This window comes from Colias croceus, chromosome 1 (genome assembly GCF_905220415.1).
Source record: "Colias croceus chromosome 1, ilColCroc2.1".
In the NCBI taxonomy this organism is placed as follows: Eukaryota; Metazoa; Arthropoda; class Insecta; order Lepidoptera; family Pieridae; genus Colias; species Colias croceus.
The window spans coordinates 4,541,163-4,560,110 of NC_059537.1; the positions used below are offsets into that span (position 1 = coordinate 4,541,163).

At 32.5% G+C, this 18,948-nt stretch overlaps 3 protein-coding genes and 2 long non-coding RNA genes across 7 annotated transcripts; 2 read left to right on the top strand and 3 right to left on the bottom strand.

The window, feature by feature from the left end:
* Nucleotides 1-2,217: 2,217 nt before the first annotated feature.
* LOC123692838 (alpha/beta hydrolase domain-containing protein 17B) lies at nt 2,218-7,125 on the top strand. The gene is made up of 4 exons (XM_045637638.1): nt 2,218-3,017; nt 4,893-5,025; nt 6,695-6,812; nt 6,929-7,125. Exons 1-3 carry the CDS (start codon nt 2,371-2,373, stop codon nt 6,776-6,778), a joined length of 864 nt encoding a protein of 287 aa, XP_045493594.1. The 5' UTR covers nt 2,218-2,370; the 3' UTR covers nt 6,779-6,812; nt 6,929-7,125.
* Nucleotides 7,126-9,202: 2,077 nt separating this feature from the next.
* Nucleotides 9,203-10,994, bottom strand: LOC123693031 (lipid droplet-associated hydrolase). 2 transcript variants are annotated; one of them, XM_045637903.1, is made up of 3 exons: nt 10,795-10,994; nt 10,433-10,681; nt 9,203-10,247 (listed from the first exon to the last, which is right to left on the bottom strand). In XM_045637903.1, exons 2-3 carry the CDS (start codon nt 10,614-10,616, stop codon nt 9,535-9,537), a joined length of 897 nt encoding a protein of 298 aa, XP_045493859.1. In that variant the 5' UTR covers nt 10,617-10,681; nt 10,795-10,994; the 3' UTR covers nt 9,203-9,534. The 2 variants fall into 2 exon arrangements, with proteins under 2 accessions (XP_045493859.1, XP_045493869.1); XM_045637913.1 differs by having other exon boundaries at nt 10,915-10,944.
* A 550-nt stretch (nt 10,995-11,544) lies between these two features.
* Nucleotides 11,545-12,331, bottom strand: LOC123693840. The gene is made up of 2 exons (XR_006751723.1): nt 12,153-12,331; nt 11,545-11,704 (listed from the first exon to the last, which is right to left on the bottom strand). It is a non-coding gene; the product is annotated as an uncharacterized LOC123693840 (long non-coding RNA).
* Nucleotides 12,332-14,122: 1,791 nt separating this feature from the next.
* LOC123696190 lies at nt 14,123-16,493 on the bottom strand. Of its 2 annotated transcripts, none has more exons than XM_045642252.1 (5): nt 16,071-16,493; nt 15,583-15,759; nt 15,164-15,482; nt 14,722-14,983; nt 14,123-14,494 (listed from the first exon to the last, which is right to left on the bottom strand). In XM_045642252.1, the coding sequence occupies exons 1-5, from the start codon at nt 16,176-16,178 to the stop codon at nt 14,200-14,202; spliced, it is 1,161 nt and encodes a 386-aa protein (XP_045498208.1). In that variant the 5' UTR covers nt 16,179-16,493; the 3' UTR covers nt 14,123-14,199. The 2 variants fall into 2 exon arrangements, with proteins under 2 accessions (XP_045498208.1, XP_045498215.1); XM_045642259.1 differs by having other exon boundaries at nt 15,583-15,749; nt 16,071-16,187.
* A 1,593-nt stretch (nt 16,494-18,086) lies between these two features.
* Nucleotides 18,087-18,842, top strand: LOC123694089. Its single transcript, XR_006751771.1, has 2 exons — nt 18,087-18,235; nt 18,683-18,842. It is a non-coding gene; the product is annotated as an uncharacterized LOC123694089 (long non-coding RNA).
* Nucleotides 18,843-18,948: the final 106 nt, after the last annotated feature.

Consider the following 18,948-nt stretch of genomic DNA (forward strand, 5'->3'; position numbering starts at 1 on the left):
TGTTATTAAAATCTATACTTACATATATATAAAAGAAAGTCGTGTTAGTTGCTCCACTTATAACTCAAGAACGGCTGAACCGATTTAGCTCAAAATTGGAAGGGAGGTAGTTTAGAGCCAGGAGAAGGATATAGGATACTAAATACGTACCACGGGCGAAGCCGGGGCGGACCACTAGTTATAAAATAATTGAAACCTCCGCATGCGCCTTAGAGCATTAAGGCATGCGCACATCATACATAAACAGTGCGAAATTTAAATTGGTATCGTTTCATTTATTAAATTAATTAAATCAATAAATAAATATATACTAGTCACGTCTGGTTCGAAAGATGAAACTGGCTTTAAGCCGCGAATAAAGAATAAGAATCACTATCATTATCTCTGACATCATTAACTCTTCCATTTCTGCAGTTATTCCATCTTGTTTTTTTTGTACTGCTCTTCAACATGAATAACATGGTTCGGTCATAGAATAAATCTCGTCGAGATACTGATTTTGAGTCTTTAAACATTTTGAACGGACAGATCGTTCAATTTTATATTGTTGCTTGAATAGTTTTTAACTGGGTTACTAGTATCATCCATGCAAAATAATAATAATAATATAAAACAAATCATACCTACTTTAATAATGTGCAATGCAATCAAGATGAAAAGCATCAAAATATCAAGTCACACTTAACAATGCATTGAGATATTTCTCGTAAACACTCTTGTTTTTCCTTGAAAACTACATCTCTTTCAAATTGTTTCATTTTAAATTTATTAATCATAGTTTAAAGTTTTCGTCATGTTTTCAACTCAGTTTTCAAAAATATTTTTTTTTTTGAAATCACTAAAATCCTAAGCTAAAATCGCAGAAAAAAAAATCACTTTGACAAGCTTTGACAGATCAACATTGTCAACAACTCAGGTTTTAATGACAGTTAACTGTCAAGTGTTGCCAAATAAATTTTCGAAATAAAAAGCCAGTTTCATCTTTCGGACGTGACTAGTATAGATTTATTTATTGATTTAAATTAAATAAATGAAACGATACCAATTTAAATTTCGCATTGTTTGTGTATGATGTGCGCATGCCTTAATGCTCTAAGACGCATGCGCAGGTTTTTATAATTTTATAATTTTAATAAAATAAATAATTCAACAATTTCAATGATGAGCCTATACGGATTACAGACCTAACGGTAAAGAATACGATTTTGATAAAATTTGCCAATTTTGCTATGGATGGGGTGCTAAAGTGTAACTTTTTTATACCTAAAATTAAAAAAAAAATTATTAAAAAAAAAACTAAAGGGGACCTAACGAAAAAATTGTGGGACCTTATAGGACCTAACGGAGACCTATCGATTAAGGTCATTTTTTACCCAAAATTCTATGGATGGGGTGCTAAAGTTGCATTTTTTTATACCTAAAATTTAAAAAATTATTTAAAAAAAAAACTAAAGGGGACCTAACGAAAAAATTGTGGGACCTTAAAGGACCTAACGGGGACCTAACGATCAAGGTCATTTTCGACCCAAAATTCCATAGATGGGGTGCTAAGTTTGCACTGGTATAATTCACGTCATCGTCACCATAAATAAAAATCTCATCGTACTCGGTGAAAGGTGAAAAATTGAAAAAAAACGTCATAACTTCGAAAATACCAAAAATCGCGATATGGCGATTTTTGGTATTTTCGGTACCTACATGGGGGTGATTTGGATAGCCCTTTAGGTCCTCTGCGGCTTAGAGCATTAAACCAACTTTAATGCTCTAAGCTCTACGGCTCTACCTCCAAATCACTACTACTTGGGACCCGCCTACTTTAGATCGATCGTGCTATTGACCAATGAAAATATATTCATCGATGGATAGCTTGCAAGTCTTAAAAATTTTTCATTATTCAATTTCATTCGTAAGTGCTTGTTTTATTAGATTGGAAAGATATTACGAAGAAAATTCCGTACATGAGTACGACGCGTGGGCCCAAATCGACTAATGAAAGTTCGCCATTAGTAGCTGTAATTTTTGTATATTAAAGAGAAAAAACATAAATGCGTTATGTAAGATACATTAAAATATATTTGATATAATTTTATCGCTGCTAAGAAAAATATTAATTAAAGAAAATTATTTTTTTAACAAAACAGATAATTACAATTTCATATACAGATAATAAAGTCACAACTGGCATTCGGCACGAGCCCCAAGGCCACGTTTAAAAAGTAAATACGTTTAAAAAATGGCTGAATTATTGTATATCTGTCAATTTCAGTGAAATCCTTTTTATTTTCATTATGGCCCATGTTTAGTGTGTCGATGTATTTAATGAATAGTGCTTGTTTTATTAACGTATAAATGTATATATAAAATTTCACAATGAACGGGTTAAGTTTTAGTGAATTATGTTGCTTGTTTTGTTGTCCGCCATGCCCAGGAAAAATTGCAGCAAAGCTTGCCTTCCTGCCCCCTGAACCCACGTATGCATTTACACCTGACGAAACAGGATCAAAATTCTCTTTAACGTTGACGGAAAGAGCAGAATGGCAATATTCAGAACGGGAAAAAGAAAATATAGAAGGGTTCTACTCGAGAACGACTAGGGGGAACAGAATTGCTTGTCTCTTTGTTCGTTGCAGCCCTAATGCTCGCTTCACGATATTGTTTTCACATGGAAATGCAGTAGATCTGGGACAAATGAGTAGTTTTTATTTAGGTTTAGGCACTAGAATAAATTGTAACATATTCAGTTATGACTACTCTGGATATGGTGTCAGTGGAGGTAAACCGTCAGAGAAAAACTTGTATGCAGATATTGATGCTGCATGGCAGGCTTTAAGGACTCGTTATGGCATAAGTCCTGAGAATATTATTCTTTATGGCCAGAGTATTGGTACTGTGCCAACAGTAGATCTAGCTGCTCGTTATGAAGTTGGAGCTGTGGTTCTTCACTCTCCACTCATGTCTGGGATGCGAGTTGCCTTTCCTAATACAAAAAGGACATGGTTTTTTGATGCATTTCCAAGGTAACGCCTTCCTTATATTTTACATATTATGAACATGAGTCATTATTATCATTCAGGAAGTTACAACACATACTGCACTGCCAACAAAAACGTAAAGACAGTAAAATGAGGAAATTATGATAAACATAAATGCACATTTATAGATGTGTTGAATATTGTCATGCTAATCAAGTTAGTTAAGAATCTAAATGGTTTTTTGTTATTAGATTATTAAATTGAAAGGCAGCTGATCCAAACTATTAGTCTGCAAGATAATAAGTTTTTATGCATTTCAAATTGACTTTACTTGCACTAAAATTTAATTAGGTTTTATAGATATACCTACCTTATTACAATTAGCACATTAGTGAAATCAGAATAATCAGTTTAAAATCTTCAAATTATCTATATTATTAGGATATCTTAAAGCAATCTAATTATGATAAAGTTGATAAGGCTGTATGCAAGATAGAACATTTATGTACTTTTAATTCTTCAACACATTGTTAGGTACATAATCAAATGTACTCGTCACAGTATAAAACAAAACATACAAATCATATTATTGGCTATTATCAGCTGTTGTAAAGTAATCTTTTCCACTGAACATAATGAACCACACAATATACCCTAAAATTCAAAAGGTCTTGTTGAAAAACAGGTTTAAAGTTTTACTAAGCAATAAACAAATAAAGTTAATTTTAAACATGAATAAACATAATTTTAATTTTTTGTAAAGTTTTCTTTTCATAAGATCCTTCTCCTGACAATAACAAACCCAATAAGAAAAGATCCTTAACAAGCAAGCCTTTCACACTTGATGCCACAACCAAGAGAAATAAGGATTAAACTAACAAATAATATGGAAAAAAAGAAGATTTAGTTATAAACCATGAATAGTTCCCTAGATGTGCTCAGACAATTAGAGAGATAGCATAACTTAATAAATTAGACATTAGTCCATCATTTGATTGTAAAGAGTCTGAATAGAGTTCTTTTTATATTATTTATTTATTTATTTATTTATTTATTTATTTATTTTATATTTTTTGATCATTTAACCATGGCTGGTTATTGCAATCCAATCATAATATAAATTTGCCACACAGTTTGATTCACAGCAAATTGAATTCAATTCATGGAAATAGGATGTCATAATACGGCCCCAGCTATTATTTTTCAATAATGTAAAAGTTTTTAATTTGTTCCATCCATGTGCTACAATATCAAAATATTATTATGTGATTAATATAAAAACAATGAACTGAGATTAAAGATTTAGATTAAGCAATAATAAAATAATATAATTAAATAATAAATAAAAAAAACACATATCTAATATTGTGTAGTGCAGTCTAAGGACTTTGTACTCCATTATCCACAGTAAGATATCAATGCCAATAATCATAGCTATTTACAATTCATGACTGTGCTTTAACAATGAAAACTATATTGTCACATTATAAATAGTGTTGTTTCATAATGCAAATCCATTCACGTAGGGTCTGAAGATACTTATTCAAATTTATTGTATTTTTATAATTTTACACTTCATATTAAAGTCAGCTTTTTGATCTACTTTATTCTATTGTGGACTAAAATTTGTTTTGATTCAATATAATGATCATTATTTGCACGAATGTGTCAGTGCACCATCATAGCTTTAGTGTATCTGCATTGCCGATAGTAATGGCTCCAATATCTCCTAAATATTCAACTTGTACATATTTTCCCTGATCAATCATTGCCAGTATATAACAAATTACTGCTTAATATAAGTTAATAAAGTATATGTACCTTATTTTTAACATATACTAACATAACAAATAATCTAAAACTGTTGTTGTAACTGTGTTTAACTGTACTGTGTTTAAATTACAAATAAAATGTTTGCAGTATTGACAAGATCCCCAAAGTGACCTCTCCAGTCCTTGTTATACACGGAACTGAAGATGAGGTGATAGACTTCTCACACGGTCTAGCAATATATGAACGCTGTCCACGTGCTGTTGAGCCGTTATGGGTTGAGGTAAAAAAATGTTCTATTGAACAATTGTTGCTTGTTTACAAACTTAAATTCCCCTTAAAAGATTTATAGGACAACATCAAGTTCACTCATCTGATATTGATATCTTATATATTTTTTTTATTTTCATTCATAATTGGCCGTAGATAACCAAAAAGGATCCAACCCACAAAATGTTACTTTTGAGTTATTGAAGTTTGAAGTTTAACCTGTGTTTGTTCATATAAAGACTTGCTTGTGTTAATTGCTTCTTAAGGAAAAGTGTGTGTGTCAATGTATATTTTATTCTTACAAACAAATTTTATTGAATTTAGTATTATTTCTTGAAATATTCAGCTAAATGTGTGTTAGGATCCTTTTTGATAAAACCTATTTTCAATTATGATAAGTGAATTTTCATTTCGCAAAAACGATTCAAAGTAGCTAATTGCTACTAAGATCCTTATTTTTTTTTAATTTCGTAAATAAAACAACTAACTTTCAATTTTTTTTTTCATTATTTATATAAAACATATTAATTCTATCCGATTTACTATTCTTCTTCGTGTGCAAAGTCCGGTTCATCGCCATATCTACATCGTCATGAAGTCTTGGATTGCCCCCTTGGATTGATTTATAGAAATCCAGGCAGTATTTAGATAAATAGTCAAAGATTGACTCCAAATCGTCTAATTGGGCTTTTCTTTAACATTTGGCCATAGTCATTGAAAATCATTATCAGATACCTCCGAAGATTTACCTTTCGAGCCCGCCCATACATACAACTTTTGCATCGACTAAACTGATCTGTCGAGCTGTATTCTCCTCTTGAATTCAACATGACTAAACTGTTTAGTCGATGGAGGTGCGCATACAATCGATTTCAGTCTTAATAATTTATATCCCCAACAAACCTTACAGTCTTCTATAGGCAATTCTTGAATGAAGGTAATAAAGATCACATGAGCGCGTGATCGATAGTTGTGCGAGTAATTTTTTTTTGTTACTTCGACATGTTCGTCAGCTTCGTAAATTTTTTCAGGTATTTTCGAAGTGCTTCTATTTTAGAAAAATCGGTATAAAAAAGGCAAAGATGTGTGACCCGATCAAGATACTTGGAGTGTGAACTTAATGCATGCCTAACGCCTCAAGCTTTAAATACATAATATTCAGTCTATCCAAATGTTCTGAATCGTTTTTGTTATTAAACCAGTATACATTTCTACAAAATTCAGTTTAACAAAAGAGATCCATGCTTTCTGAATCTTTTTAGTGATTTATCTATTGCATCATAATATCATAAAAATTAAATATCTAAAAGGATCCACATGCTTTTGGATTTTTTTTAACATTTTAGTTTTGTGTTAGTTTCTTAGACTGAGCGTTTTACAATATGATCCAAGAAGAATGGATTGTTTTTACGAAACTAAAATATGGCTTCTCCATACATGTGGGTTGGTACCCAGTGTCAATTTAACGTCAAAATATTCATATTTTACTTGGATTGTTTTTGCTAATCGAAAATATAGACCTAGACGAGCAGTTTGGTATATTTAACTCATTTTCGGTCATGTTGTGGGTTGGATCCTTTTTGCTTATCTACGGCCAATTGACTGATTGTTCATTTCTTGTTGTTAATTTATGTAAGTCCACAATGTTTCCTGTTTAAGTAGTTCAAGATTTTGTTTTTCAGGGAGCTGGACACAATGATGTTGAACTTTTCAACCAATATCTCGAAAGACTGAAGCGGTTTGTTTCAGTGGAATTGCTCAACTGACAAAGACTGCCGGCCTCAGGCCAAACTACTCAAGGTAATTATAATTTTTTTGTTATATCTTCAAATATTATACTATTATAGATAGAATACATCCTCGTTCATTCTCAAACAAATAGTTACTTAAATAAAATAAATGTGTGACTCTCGCAGGTGAAGATCCAAATCCTGCATCCACACTGAGCTCCGGGACTTCGAGTTCGGCGACAGAGAGACTCCTCTAGCTAGCGGGGGCCGGGCCCAGCCGGGCCGGCCCCAACAAAAATTCAGTAAACGGTTCTTCGAGTTCGCACAATCTCGACAAGAATGTAGACAATAATGAGGCCGTCGCCGAGGCGCGCAGTCCACGAACGATAGCTCACAACATTAGTATCAACGTGACCGACGCGGACTCGCCGATCGGGGTGCGGCGACGCATCCACCTGCGGTCCCTCAGCGACGTGACGCCCGCGGGCCGCTCGCCCGGCGCGCGCGCCCGCTCGCACTCGGACCGGCCCCGCGCCGAGCCCACGCCCTCCGCCGCCGCCTCGCTCGCGCCCTCGCCCGCTCCCTCGCCCTCCCCACACGTGCCCCCCGCCTCGCCCCACACCCTCGTCACGGCCCTGTACCCGCGGGTGGTCCGCAGCGAACGATCGTCCCCCGACGCCTCTCTGCACACCCTCGTCGACGACGCCAGGCAGAGAACGGACGCGCTCACGGTATCGAATGATCCTTGGAGAAAAATGAGCGAGGTTGACCTCAAGAGTGCGGGCCGGCGCATCCGGCCCGCGACGAGAGCGTCCCTCGACTCGCCGCACGCGGTCGACCCGTGGGTGAGGAACCCGGCGTCCCGGGCGGGCTCGCGCGACGAGCTGAGCGCGGCGGGCGCGGGCGCGGCGGAGGCGGGCGGGCGGCTGCGCGGGCGGCGCGGCAAGCTGGAGCGGTCGGCGGCCGTGGTGTGCGAGGCGTGCGGCGGCGCGGGCTGCGAGTGCTGGCGCGCGCAGTGCACTTGCCCGCCGCGCTCGCCGCGCGCCGCCCGCTCGCCGCGCCCGTCGCCGGCGCGCCTGGCCCCGCGCGCGCCGCTCCGCGCGCACTCTGACGACGAGGAGCGCCCGCGCCGCCTCTACAAGTCCGCCTCGCAGAAAATCATTTGCTCGTCCGTGGAGCGCGAACCGACCGCGACGGCCGACCCGCTGCTCGAGACCACGTGCTGATTCCAATTATTCTATTGACTCGTCTAAATGTGCTATGTGATCTTTTCTATGCTCTGTGACTTGTGGTTCCGTTTCGTTACGTGTTCGGCGTGCGTGTTTCACTTTCGATGTATGAGTATTATTAGTACGAATTTTGTATCCCTCTAGTTATAAGGTTTCAAAATTATAAATGTATCATATTCGATTATTATAGCGAAGTTATGTGTTACGATAATGTGGATGTTTTATGATATTCTTTAAATTTTTGAGGTTGTGCATAATCTGACGGCTGAATGTGTACTGATGATTGCATTTTTAATAACATATAAATATAGGTATTATAAATAATTTGTAGCTGTTAATCGCGACCATGTTCTTGTAAATGACATTTTGCTAGTTCCTATGTTATTTTACACCTTTATAACCCAACGCACATTCAAATGAGTCAACTTTTGGGAAATGTGGAGGATATATTTTCAATTTTTAATTGCTATATCTAATATCTAATAAATATAATTATGTATACATAAATTTACACTGTATCTTTATGAATAATAATAGTTTTTATAATGAAGAAATGGAGAAAAGGCATTAATTAGCACAATTCATTTAATACACAATTCATTTTATTATATTATTATATCTTTTATCAAGTATCACAACTTAGAGATCTTTTTATGTATTTAGTAGAGTAAACAATTGGCTTATTATTTTTATTAGAGTTTATTGTAAATTAATTCAATTCTAAAATAATTTCCCAATGTGGGCTTCCAAGACAGACAGCATTATATAATTCAAGAAATGATATCATTCTTTTAATTGTATGAAGTTTAAATAATTTAGTGGTTTTGGCTATTATTATTTTACTTGTAAGAAACATATCATCAAAATAATATTTAAAACCAGAAAAATATTAATTTTTAAATGCAGTTGTATTTTATATTATATGACAGCTCTTTTTTAGTTAGACATACTGAAATAATTAATAATTATATACTGTATATTATTTCCAAGATTTATAGAAATTATCGTAGTTATATTAATGATTTAAATCCTATAAATGCCAATATTTCTCATGTTCAACACATTATATTATAATTAAAATAAATAACATAAACTTATTAGGTACTACGGCTTTTACTTTTTAAACTTAAAAAAGCTAATTCATTGATACAGGTATTCTAGTGCCATTGTAGAGGTACATTTTTCATGATTTGCTTTCTTGGTACTTAATAGAAAAATATAAAAAAAAAAACTATTTTAAACATTATTTATTTTATAGTATTTTAAAAGAATTAGGGATACATTTATCATTTCTTTATAGCCTGTAATATTTATATCATGTTTCTTTATAAGGATTTGAATGTTGTTTAAAAATTGTACCAAATCGTTTGAATCTTATAAACAACTTCAGGAATGAAATGCAATTTTTAGAGACTGCAATCTCAAAATATGATGTAACGAATGTTAAGTATGTTAATTTAATAAATTTAAGTGCACATATCCTTAAGAATTATTTTAATGAAACCTTTTATCCTGTCCTACCCGGGACTACTACTAGCTTTATCTAAACAAATAGTTTTACTATTATTGAGATTTAGTTTGAATATATTCAGCAACCATTTGGGCTATATCCACAGAGGACTTCAAAACAAATGCATGCTCAACCTTAACTTCATGCAATTGTAGTTCTGGTTGGTATACTTTTAAATCCTCCATGTAACTCAGTGGTGCCCAATTATCACAATCACTGTAAATAACATTTGTCAAATGTTTTATTTTTATAATTCCAGCTTTATTTAATTCCACAACTGTATCCATCTCATCAAATGCTAGAAACATAACCTTTTCCATCACACTAGGGCTTATGACTTTGTAAATTCTTTCATAGTAGTGAGGTGGTAAAGATTTTACTAATAAATACAAATCAATAAGGAATTTTTTTATGCAAATTGGTAGTATCCTTATTAGTTTAAGAATAAATAATACATAACTGAACATCTTTCTTAAGGTGTTATTAATATATTTTCCATTGGGACTGATTGCCATTCTTTGTAAAGTTGGGAAAAGCAAATTAACAGATGATACCCTATGTATTAGTGATGAATTTTTCTGCAAAATTTCTATTATCAGCCATGCTCCAATAGAATGTCCAATTAAATGTAATTTGCTTTTCTTATCAATGCAGTTATTGATAAGGTCGAGTTTATGTTTAATTTGACCTTCAAGATTAAATAAATGTTCTTGACTACTCAATATGTTTGATTTTTCATGGGGTACTTCTTCATGGCCAGCTTGACCTAAAACATTGATTACAAAATAAGTTTTGGGGTTCTGTTATTTTAATACCTATATAGAACTGTATTATAATAACAAGTAACATTGGTATATCAAAACAAATGACAGGTATTGAATACAAGTGGAGATTTAAAATTTTATACAAATAGATATAAAAAATAAACAATTTAATTATCCATGATCTAACCAATAACACAAATCGGCATTGAATGTGATTGATACAACTCTGCTGCAAATTCAATGTAGAAGTCGGTGACTCCTGGATTTCCAGTGACGCAGAGTATGACATCTTTTCCGTTGGTATCAAAAGGATTGTCCCAAATCAATAAGCTAGTTTCTACACTATTTAACGTTTTGTACACTCTTTTCATATTGATTTTAGATTGAAGTAAGCAAGTATAATATAGAAAACTATTTATTTTACGATTTTTATTTACTGAAAAAGGGTGATCAAGACAAGTATTAATAGGTATCAAATGTCAACTAGTTATGTATTGATTTCATCATGTAAACAAAGATCGTATGGTTGTTGTTCAATCAATAAAGTACCTAAGTAATCAATTATAGAGGACTTTAATAAATATACATTGCGGACTCCATATTATATATTAAATATCTTGACTTATTTCTAACATTTTTAACCCAACATATTTTGGTAAAAATAAGTACTTCAAAAGACTTCAAATCACACTTCAAATGCTGAAAAAAATAAAAATATTTTTGACATTTTCTAAAACTACATGACGGACCAATGAATAAGGAATCACATGGAAGTGACATAACCTACAAAAAAAGTGTGGCCGGCGCCATATTGCTTGTAACAAAACATGGCGGTGTTTAGTGCCGAGAATATATCGATAAACATTATTATGTTTATCGATATAAAAATAATATTAATATATTTTTTTTGAAGTTATACTTCTTTTGGCGCGTAACTTGTAACGCGTGTACATAAACACACTCTTTTTTATTTATTTTAACTTTATTGTACAAAACATAGAAGTAAAATTACAAATGGAAAAAATGACAATGCCAATTAATAAAATTAAGTATGACGATGGCTGCTCGTGACGGTAACACCTATACAGGGTTACTTGTAAAACACCAGCAACCTCGCCGGACAAGATAGCTAACCCTGTATAATTTGATAAATCCAGTTCAATTTTGACTTCGATATAAGGATTACGGTAGACTTACAATTTGGTAATTTCAGTTTTGAGGAATGTAATATAATGAAACAACATAATATATACTAATATAGGTATATAATAGTATTTTATTACGATGAACAACACAATATACAGTAATTGTATTTATTTATTTATAAATAATAGACAAAAAAAACAATAATATATAATAATAGAGAAAATTATAGAGCTAAACTATTTTGTGTAGCCTGGAATGCACTCAGATACACTCTGTTCATTTTTGAGTTCGGGATTTGAGGCTCAACTGGTACCTGGAAATGAAATGTCACAGTTTACATTAACTAGCATTGTTCACTTTACATTTAAACTAAAATGCAATACATTTTAATTAAAAGGGCAATGCTGATGGTTTGAAATTAATATCAACATTAGGGCTTACAATAGCGGAACTTGAATTTATATTTTTGGTTTTATGGCATTGAAATGCTTTATAAATATAAATTTATAAAGAATAGAAAAATAACTTAAAACACCCCATGTATTTAAAGTAAATTGCACTTTCCCTCAGTCAATAACATTTCAACAACCAAATATCACCCAAGTTTGTACTCAAAAAAATCATATAAAACCATCTCAGTTTGTTCACAGGCCTCCTTCAAAATAGGAGAAACGTTAGATTATAAATGACAGCCCTAAATCTAAATAAAAAGACCAAAAGTAAATTGGAAGACATCACGTGTCTACAGATAAAAACCTCACCCTGTGTGAATGCAGCGGCAGACATACTGGTATAGCATCATCGTGCAGACTAATCACATCCATTGTTCTATTGAAAGCACTTTCGGGGAAATGTAGGGAACATACTATGATATTATATCCTTTACATTTGGCTTGATATTTTCATTTTCAATTGCTTCTAACCATTCTCCTTTTCTATTTTCACTGCTTGGTAACCTTCAAAAAATGAATTTTTAGGTTATTATAATTTTAGTCCTGACCTGACTTATTTATAAATACATTTTTAAAGTACCTACTATAAAAGCGATTAATCTTACTTAAGTTAAAATTCATATTAGGTAAATTTAAGTGTTTTATTTTTCCTTCTGCTGCTCTTGGCAAAATTAATTTGTTATTTTGGAAGTGTATTCACCAAAGCAACTATTCTTAAGATTAATGACACAGCCTTGGGAGACGCACGTCTTCATCGAACATTTTGCTGATGTCGATATTATAAGTCATCACTAGCACCCAAATTCATTATTTTACTAGAACGAAAATATACAAAATAAAGCTATATTTGGTAACAATTTTACACTGAACATAGTCTGTGAATACTCCTCAATTCAATATACATGAAAATAAGTAAATCAGCAAAGTAATAACTAATATTTCAGTCAAAACGTATACATACCGGTGCAAAGACAAACTTTTCTAGTTTTCATTCTTTCCGGAGCCACATCCCACAATACTGCGCTTTGGTATTATGCCACTATTTGTCCTTGACCACTCTATATGTTTTAGACACAAATGTTTGTCACAATCACAAAAATATTCAATATTTTTCAATGTTTACTACGGAGCAATGACAGAGCATGTACATCATAATAACGAGAACATAAAATGGCGCCCGGCCACAGTAGGTATTTGAGCTAACTTCATATGTCAAACGGTATAGAATTAGCACTGACTGACGTATAGTCATATATTTTCACTTAGCAGAATATTCATTAGTTAGAAAGAGACAGTATTCGTTTTATTATTTCGGTATCGAAATGCATGATATTTGTATAATCAGTTGTTTGTATAGAACATTATGCCCTGTCCATAGGATTCCTTAGTCATTGTGACGGACATGACACGACAGATCTGTGGACATGACAGTTGAGACTTGAGGTTTTTTTTTTTTTTTTGTTTATCATGGCAATAAGACTAAACTATTTGCCAGTGTCAAGTTTTAAAAGGAACCTAGGGAAACTTTACAATTATTACAGAAAATTCACGCACGCGCATAATCAGAGAAGTAGCAATATACAATCTAAAACACTAATCTACATATATTATATAACACTATTAATTAAAAATTATATATAAATCAAAAACTAAACAATTCTAAATAAATCAAAAACTAAACAATTCTATTTTAAAAATAAACATACTGCATTATCTATAATTCCCCCGTAGTATATTACTTACTCTGTGGTCATGTGTTATTAATAGCTATACAGACTATTATTTTACTTTAATAAATTACAGTACATTTGAGTTCATGTGTTCTCTAATAAGCTACACGAAAAGGACCAAAGACTTTTCAACATTTGGACAATTTCTTGGCAGAAATAAAGTCCTCTGAACTACATAGGTACCTCCGATACTCTGTTTGAAGATAAATACAGTGGCAATCTTCCTACAACAAAGTTCTTGAATCATTTAAAAAATTAATCACACCACTACCCACAATCCCAATAGGTTCAGGAATAATCCTTCAGATAGAATATTTTGCCTCCCATACTCATTTAAATAAACATTCTTTCTTTCTTTCATTTCTTCAAGAACCTTAAAATTACCACATTGCATTGGCACTTGGCAGAGGTGTATAGGCTACCGATAACAAGGATACGTAGCAACCAAAATGTTTTTTGTAATAGTAATATAAAATCATAATATGCAGTTTGAATTCAGACAAAATGATTTAATGGGAAAAATTTAGGCATGTTTAAGCAAAATACAAGTTTAAAAAGTTGCAGCTAAAAGCTTTTTTATTCAATAAAAGTTATTATAAATCAATTAATAGGCAAACAGCACCAAGTTAATTCTCATTTTGAGAAGTAAAATTGTTATTACTTTTTTTATAATTAATGACTTCTAACATGCCTTCACTGTTTAAAATTACAGTCCTCAATCTCTTGTTACTATCTTGCTTTATCCTCACTAGACCATATTCTATAATATTTTCAATTGGGCTGGTTAAATAATTTTCATATTTGCTAATGGCCCTAGTTGTAGTATCATATAAAAAGTTATTTGTCATTCCATCAGGGAAATGTTTCTGTATTTCTTTCCATCGAATGTCTGTCCAAACTTGATATGGATATTTCCTCAACCTAAAAATACAATAAAAACAAAATTGATCTATTTGACCTTTAATAGATAAAATATGTAAACTAATTAATATTTTTTTTCAATGATTACTGTTTTGCATCAGGCAAACAAAAGCATGCACCACCAATTTAGATGAAATTTGGAATAAAAATGCCTGTAACAAAACACAAGTTACTTTTATACAACCTCTTCTCAAGTATGCACTTCTATAAAATTCAAGGTAACTTACAATAGTAGTATCTTCTTCCTCAGCTTTCTTATTTTTACATCTTGTTTAACAAACAGTTGTACATGCAGGTAGTAGTACCAAAATTTTTGTAACGTCAGATAATACTTGTCCATGTCCTTTTCAAGCTTCTTCCAAATTGATGTATCAAATCTTTTATATTTTAACTCTTCCAGTGAATAACCAGAGTAATCCATAAGGTGTTTCAAAAATTTTGTTGCCAATGGCAAAGACCATTTCTCTTTGTTTCTGTGCAATAAATGCTCTGAAAAAAGGCACAAGAATATGGGAATCATAATCAAAAGATTACATTAAAAAGTTTAAATATAGGTATAATATTTCTACAATATATAATTAAACTATTATTTGTGCTGACTACAATATAATGAATACAAAGTAAACTAATAAAAAATACATTAAACTATTAAATGAGCATTTGTTTTACCTTCACAGTCTTCGGCTAGCCTTTTATATATACCTCTAGGTTCTCTACAAAGTATTCGGGAGGCATATTGAATGCCATTTTTTGGAAAATGATAAATACACATTTTAATAATTTTTAATTCAAGCTCAGTATATTTGCCTCTGTTGGGACTAGCATATTTTGCCACAAAGTAGTGGAAGACCTGATAGAGATTTCTTTCAAGTTTTTGTGCTAAGTATGAAATGACAAAACGCCTTACTTTCTCTTCCTGTCCTCTTTTGTTTTTATCTTTATTGCGCCATCTTGCCAGACACATTGGTTTATTTGGCAGGTTGAATTGCTGAAAAAAAAGATGCAAAAAATAAAATTTAACTACCTAATTAACTACCCCTACTACACTAATAAATGTATTTAAATTTCATTGAAAGTTTTGTTATTACCTTTACAAACTTTTTCCAATTTTTGTGTATTCGATCACACTCAGCTTTACTCATTTTATCTTCACAAAATTTCTCATCATCACTTGATTGTTTTAGCCTTCTTGTTAACCATCCAGTTTTCTGATACCATGGCTGCTCCCAAGTTATAATCATGGAATCTTGTTTCTCTACAAGTTTCTACATTGTCTTTTAATTTAACAAACAGTTTTGAACTTTTATAATATTAGTACTTTGAAATTGTTATCTTATTAAAAGACACAAATCTTATATTGTTTCTTATAATAAATTTTCTTGTTCCATGAAAATATAATTCACACAAAAGTAAAATATTGATTATGTATCATAGTATAAAGATTTGGATCTACATAAATAGATTACATCAATACATAAATAATATAAAACAAGCTTTTTTTTATCCACAAATCAAACCAAAAGAATATATATTAAAAAATCAAATAAATAAGTAGTAGTCTAGTGTCATTCCATACCTCAATAAAATCTTCCTCTTCTATTCGTAAGTCTTCCAAAAGTATTGAAATCTGATCCTTGCATGTGGGATCTGAGATTTCAATATTATTAAATATGGACAAATCCATTTTTATTATGTTATATACTATTAATCATTTTTATTATGTATTACTTTAAACTGTAAATTATTTGATTCAATAAGGTTATAAAATGCAAAGATATTCTTTCCAGCTTCCCTGTTTCTGTTTGTTTTTAAATTTAAACAATTTCAATTCAATTCAATTTTATTTTATGAAAGGCAGTGCTGCAGCTGCTTTCTTTTAAATAGTTACTATTTGAGCTGCGTTGCCACAATTTTGCCAAATGCCAATTGCCAATGTTCTTTTTTCACACGCTTTTAGCAGTGAGCGCACAATTCACATTTCACATGGATCACACATGGATGTTGATTGTTGACCTTGTTGTTGACTGAGTTGTTGACAGCTGACAGAAATAATGAATTGACCACAGAGTAAATAATAAACTGATCATAAGCCTGAATTATAAAATTATAAATCATAATACGAATTTTCTTGTTATTCTTAGAAAAATTATTAGGAAAATAGATTTCCTCGTATGATATATACACTGTATCTCCCTTGTGATTTAACGATGTCACGTTATTTAATAATATGTAAAAAAAAAATTGAATTCATTCGTAGTAGTTTAATAATTTCTGCACCCGCTGACTCTAAAACACTCATTATTTATTTATTTATCTTTATTATCTGATTCACTTTCTTAAAGGTCAGTATGATCAGAAGTGATCAGAAGCTTCTTATTTTCTAAATTACCTATGATTATGGCTTAATTTAGGGAAGTGTAGTAAGTGCATGTGGTGCATACCATACTTAAGTGACATATCACACTAGCGGATTGCGAGCGGTTTCAAAGCGAAGCGGGTGCGCAACGAATACGTTGCGGGAGCGCAACGAACACGCCGCGGTTGCCCATGCGAATTCGTTGCGGACGCGCAACGATTTCGCTGCGAATAGAAGCGTCGACGTCATTTTGTATACTCTCGCACAAAAGCCAGCCCTTCCACCATATACGATAGTCAATGACTAAGGAATCCTATGGACAGGGCATAATGTTCTATACAAACAACTGATTATACAAATATCATGCATTTCGATACCGAAATAATAAAACGAATACTGTCTCTTTCTAACTAATGAATATTCTGCTAAGTGAAAATATATGACTATACGTCAGTCAGTGCTAATTCTATACCTTTTGACATTTGAAGTTAGCTCAAATACCTACTGTGGCCGGGCGCCATTTTATGTTCTCGTTATTATGATGTACATGCTCTGTCATTGCTCCGTAGTAAACATTGAAAAATATTGAATATTTTTGTGATTGTGACAAACATTTGTGTCTAAAACATATAGAGTGGTCAAGGACAAATAGTGGCATAATACCAAAGCGCAGTATTGTGGGATGTGGCTCCGGAAAGAATGAAAACTAGAAAAGTTTGTCTTTGCACCGGTATGTATACGTTTTGACTGAAATATTAGTTATTACTTTGCTGATTTACTTATTTTCATGTATATTGAATTGAGGAGTATTCACAGACTATGTTCAGTGTAAAATTGTTACCAAATATAGCTTTATTTTGTATATTTTCGTTCTAGTAAAATAATGAATTTGGGTGCTAGTGATGACTTATAATATCGACATCAGCAAAATGTTCGATGAAGACGTGCGTCTCCCAAGGCGGTGTCATTAATCTTAAGAATAGTTGCTTTGGTGAATACACTTCCAAAATAACAAATTAATTTTGCCAAGAGCAGCAGAAGGAAAAATAAAACACTTAAATTTACCTAATATGAATTTTAACTTAAGTAAGATTAATCGCTTTTATAGTAGGTACTTTAAAAATGTATTTACAAATAAGTCAGGTCAGGACTAAAATTATAATAACCTAAAAATTCATTTTTTGAAGGTTACCAAGAAGTGAAAATAGAAAAGGAGAATGGTTAGAAGCTGCAATTGAAACTGAAAATATCAAGCCAAATGTAAAGGATATAATATCATAGTATGTTCCCTACATTTCCCCGAAAGTGCTTTCAATAGAACAATGGATGTGATTAGTCTGCACGATGATGCTATACCAGTATGTCTGCCGCTGCATTCACACAGGGTGAGGTTTTTATCTGTAGACACGTGATGTCTTCCAATTTACTTTTGGTCTTTTTATTTAGATTTAGGGCTGTCATTTATAATCTAACGTTTCTCCTATTTTGAAGGAGGCCTGTGAACAAACTGAGATGGTTTTATATGATTTTTGAGTACAAACTTGGGTGATATTTGGTTGTTGAAATGTTATTGACTGAGGGAAAGTGCAATTTACTTTAAATACATGGGGTGTTTTAAGTTATTTTTCTATTCTTTATAAATTTATATTTATAAAGCATTTCAATGCCATAAAACCAAAAATATAAATTCAAGTTCCGCTATTGTAAGCCCTAATGTTGATATTAATTTCAAACCATCAGCATTGCCCTTTTAATTAAAATGTAATTGCATTTTAGTTTAAATGTAAAGTGAACAATGCTAGTTAATGTAAACTGTGACATTTCATTTCCAGGTACCAGTTGAGCCTCAAATCCCGAACTCAAAAATGAACAGAGTGTATCCGAGTGCATTCCAGGCTGCACAAAATAGTTTAGCTCTATAATTTTCTCTATTATTATATATCATTGTTTTTTTTGTCTATTATTTATAAATAAATAAATACAATTACTGTATATTGTGTTGTTCATCGTAATAAAATACAATTATATACCTATATTAGTATATATTATGTTGTTTCATTATATTACATTCCTCAAAACTGAAATTACCAAATTGTAA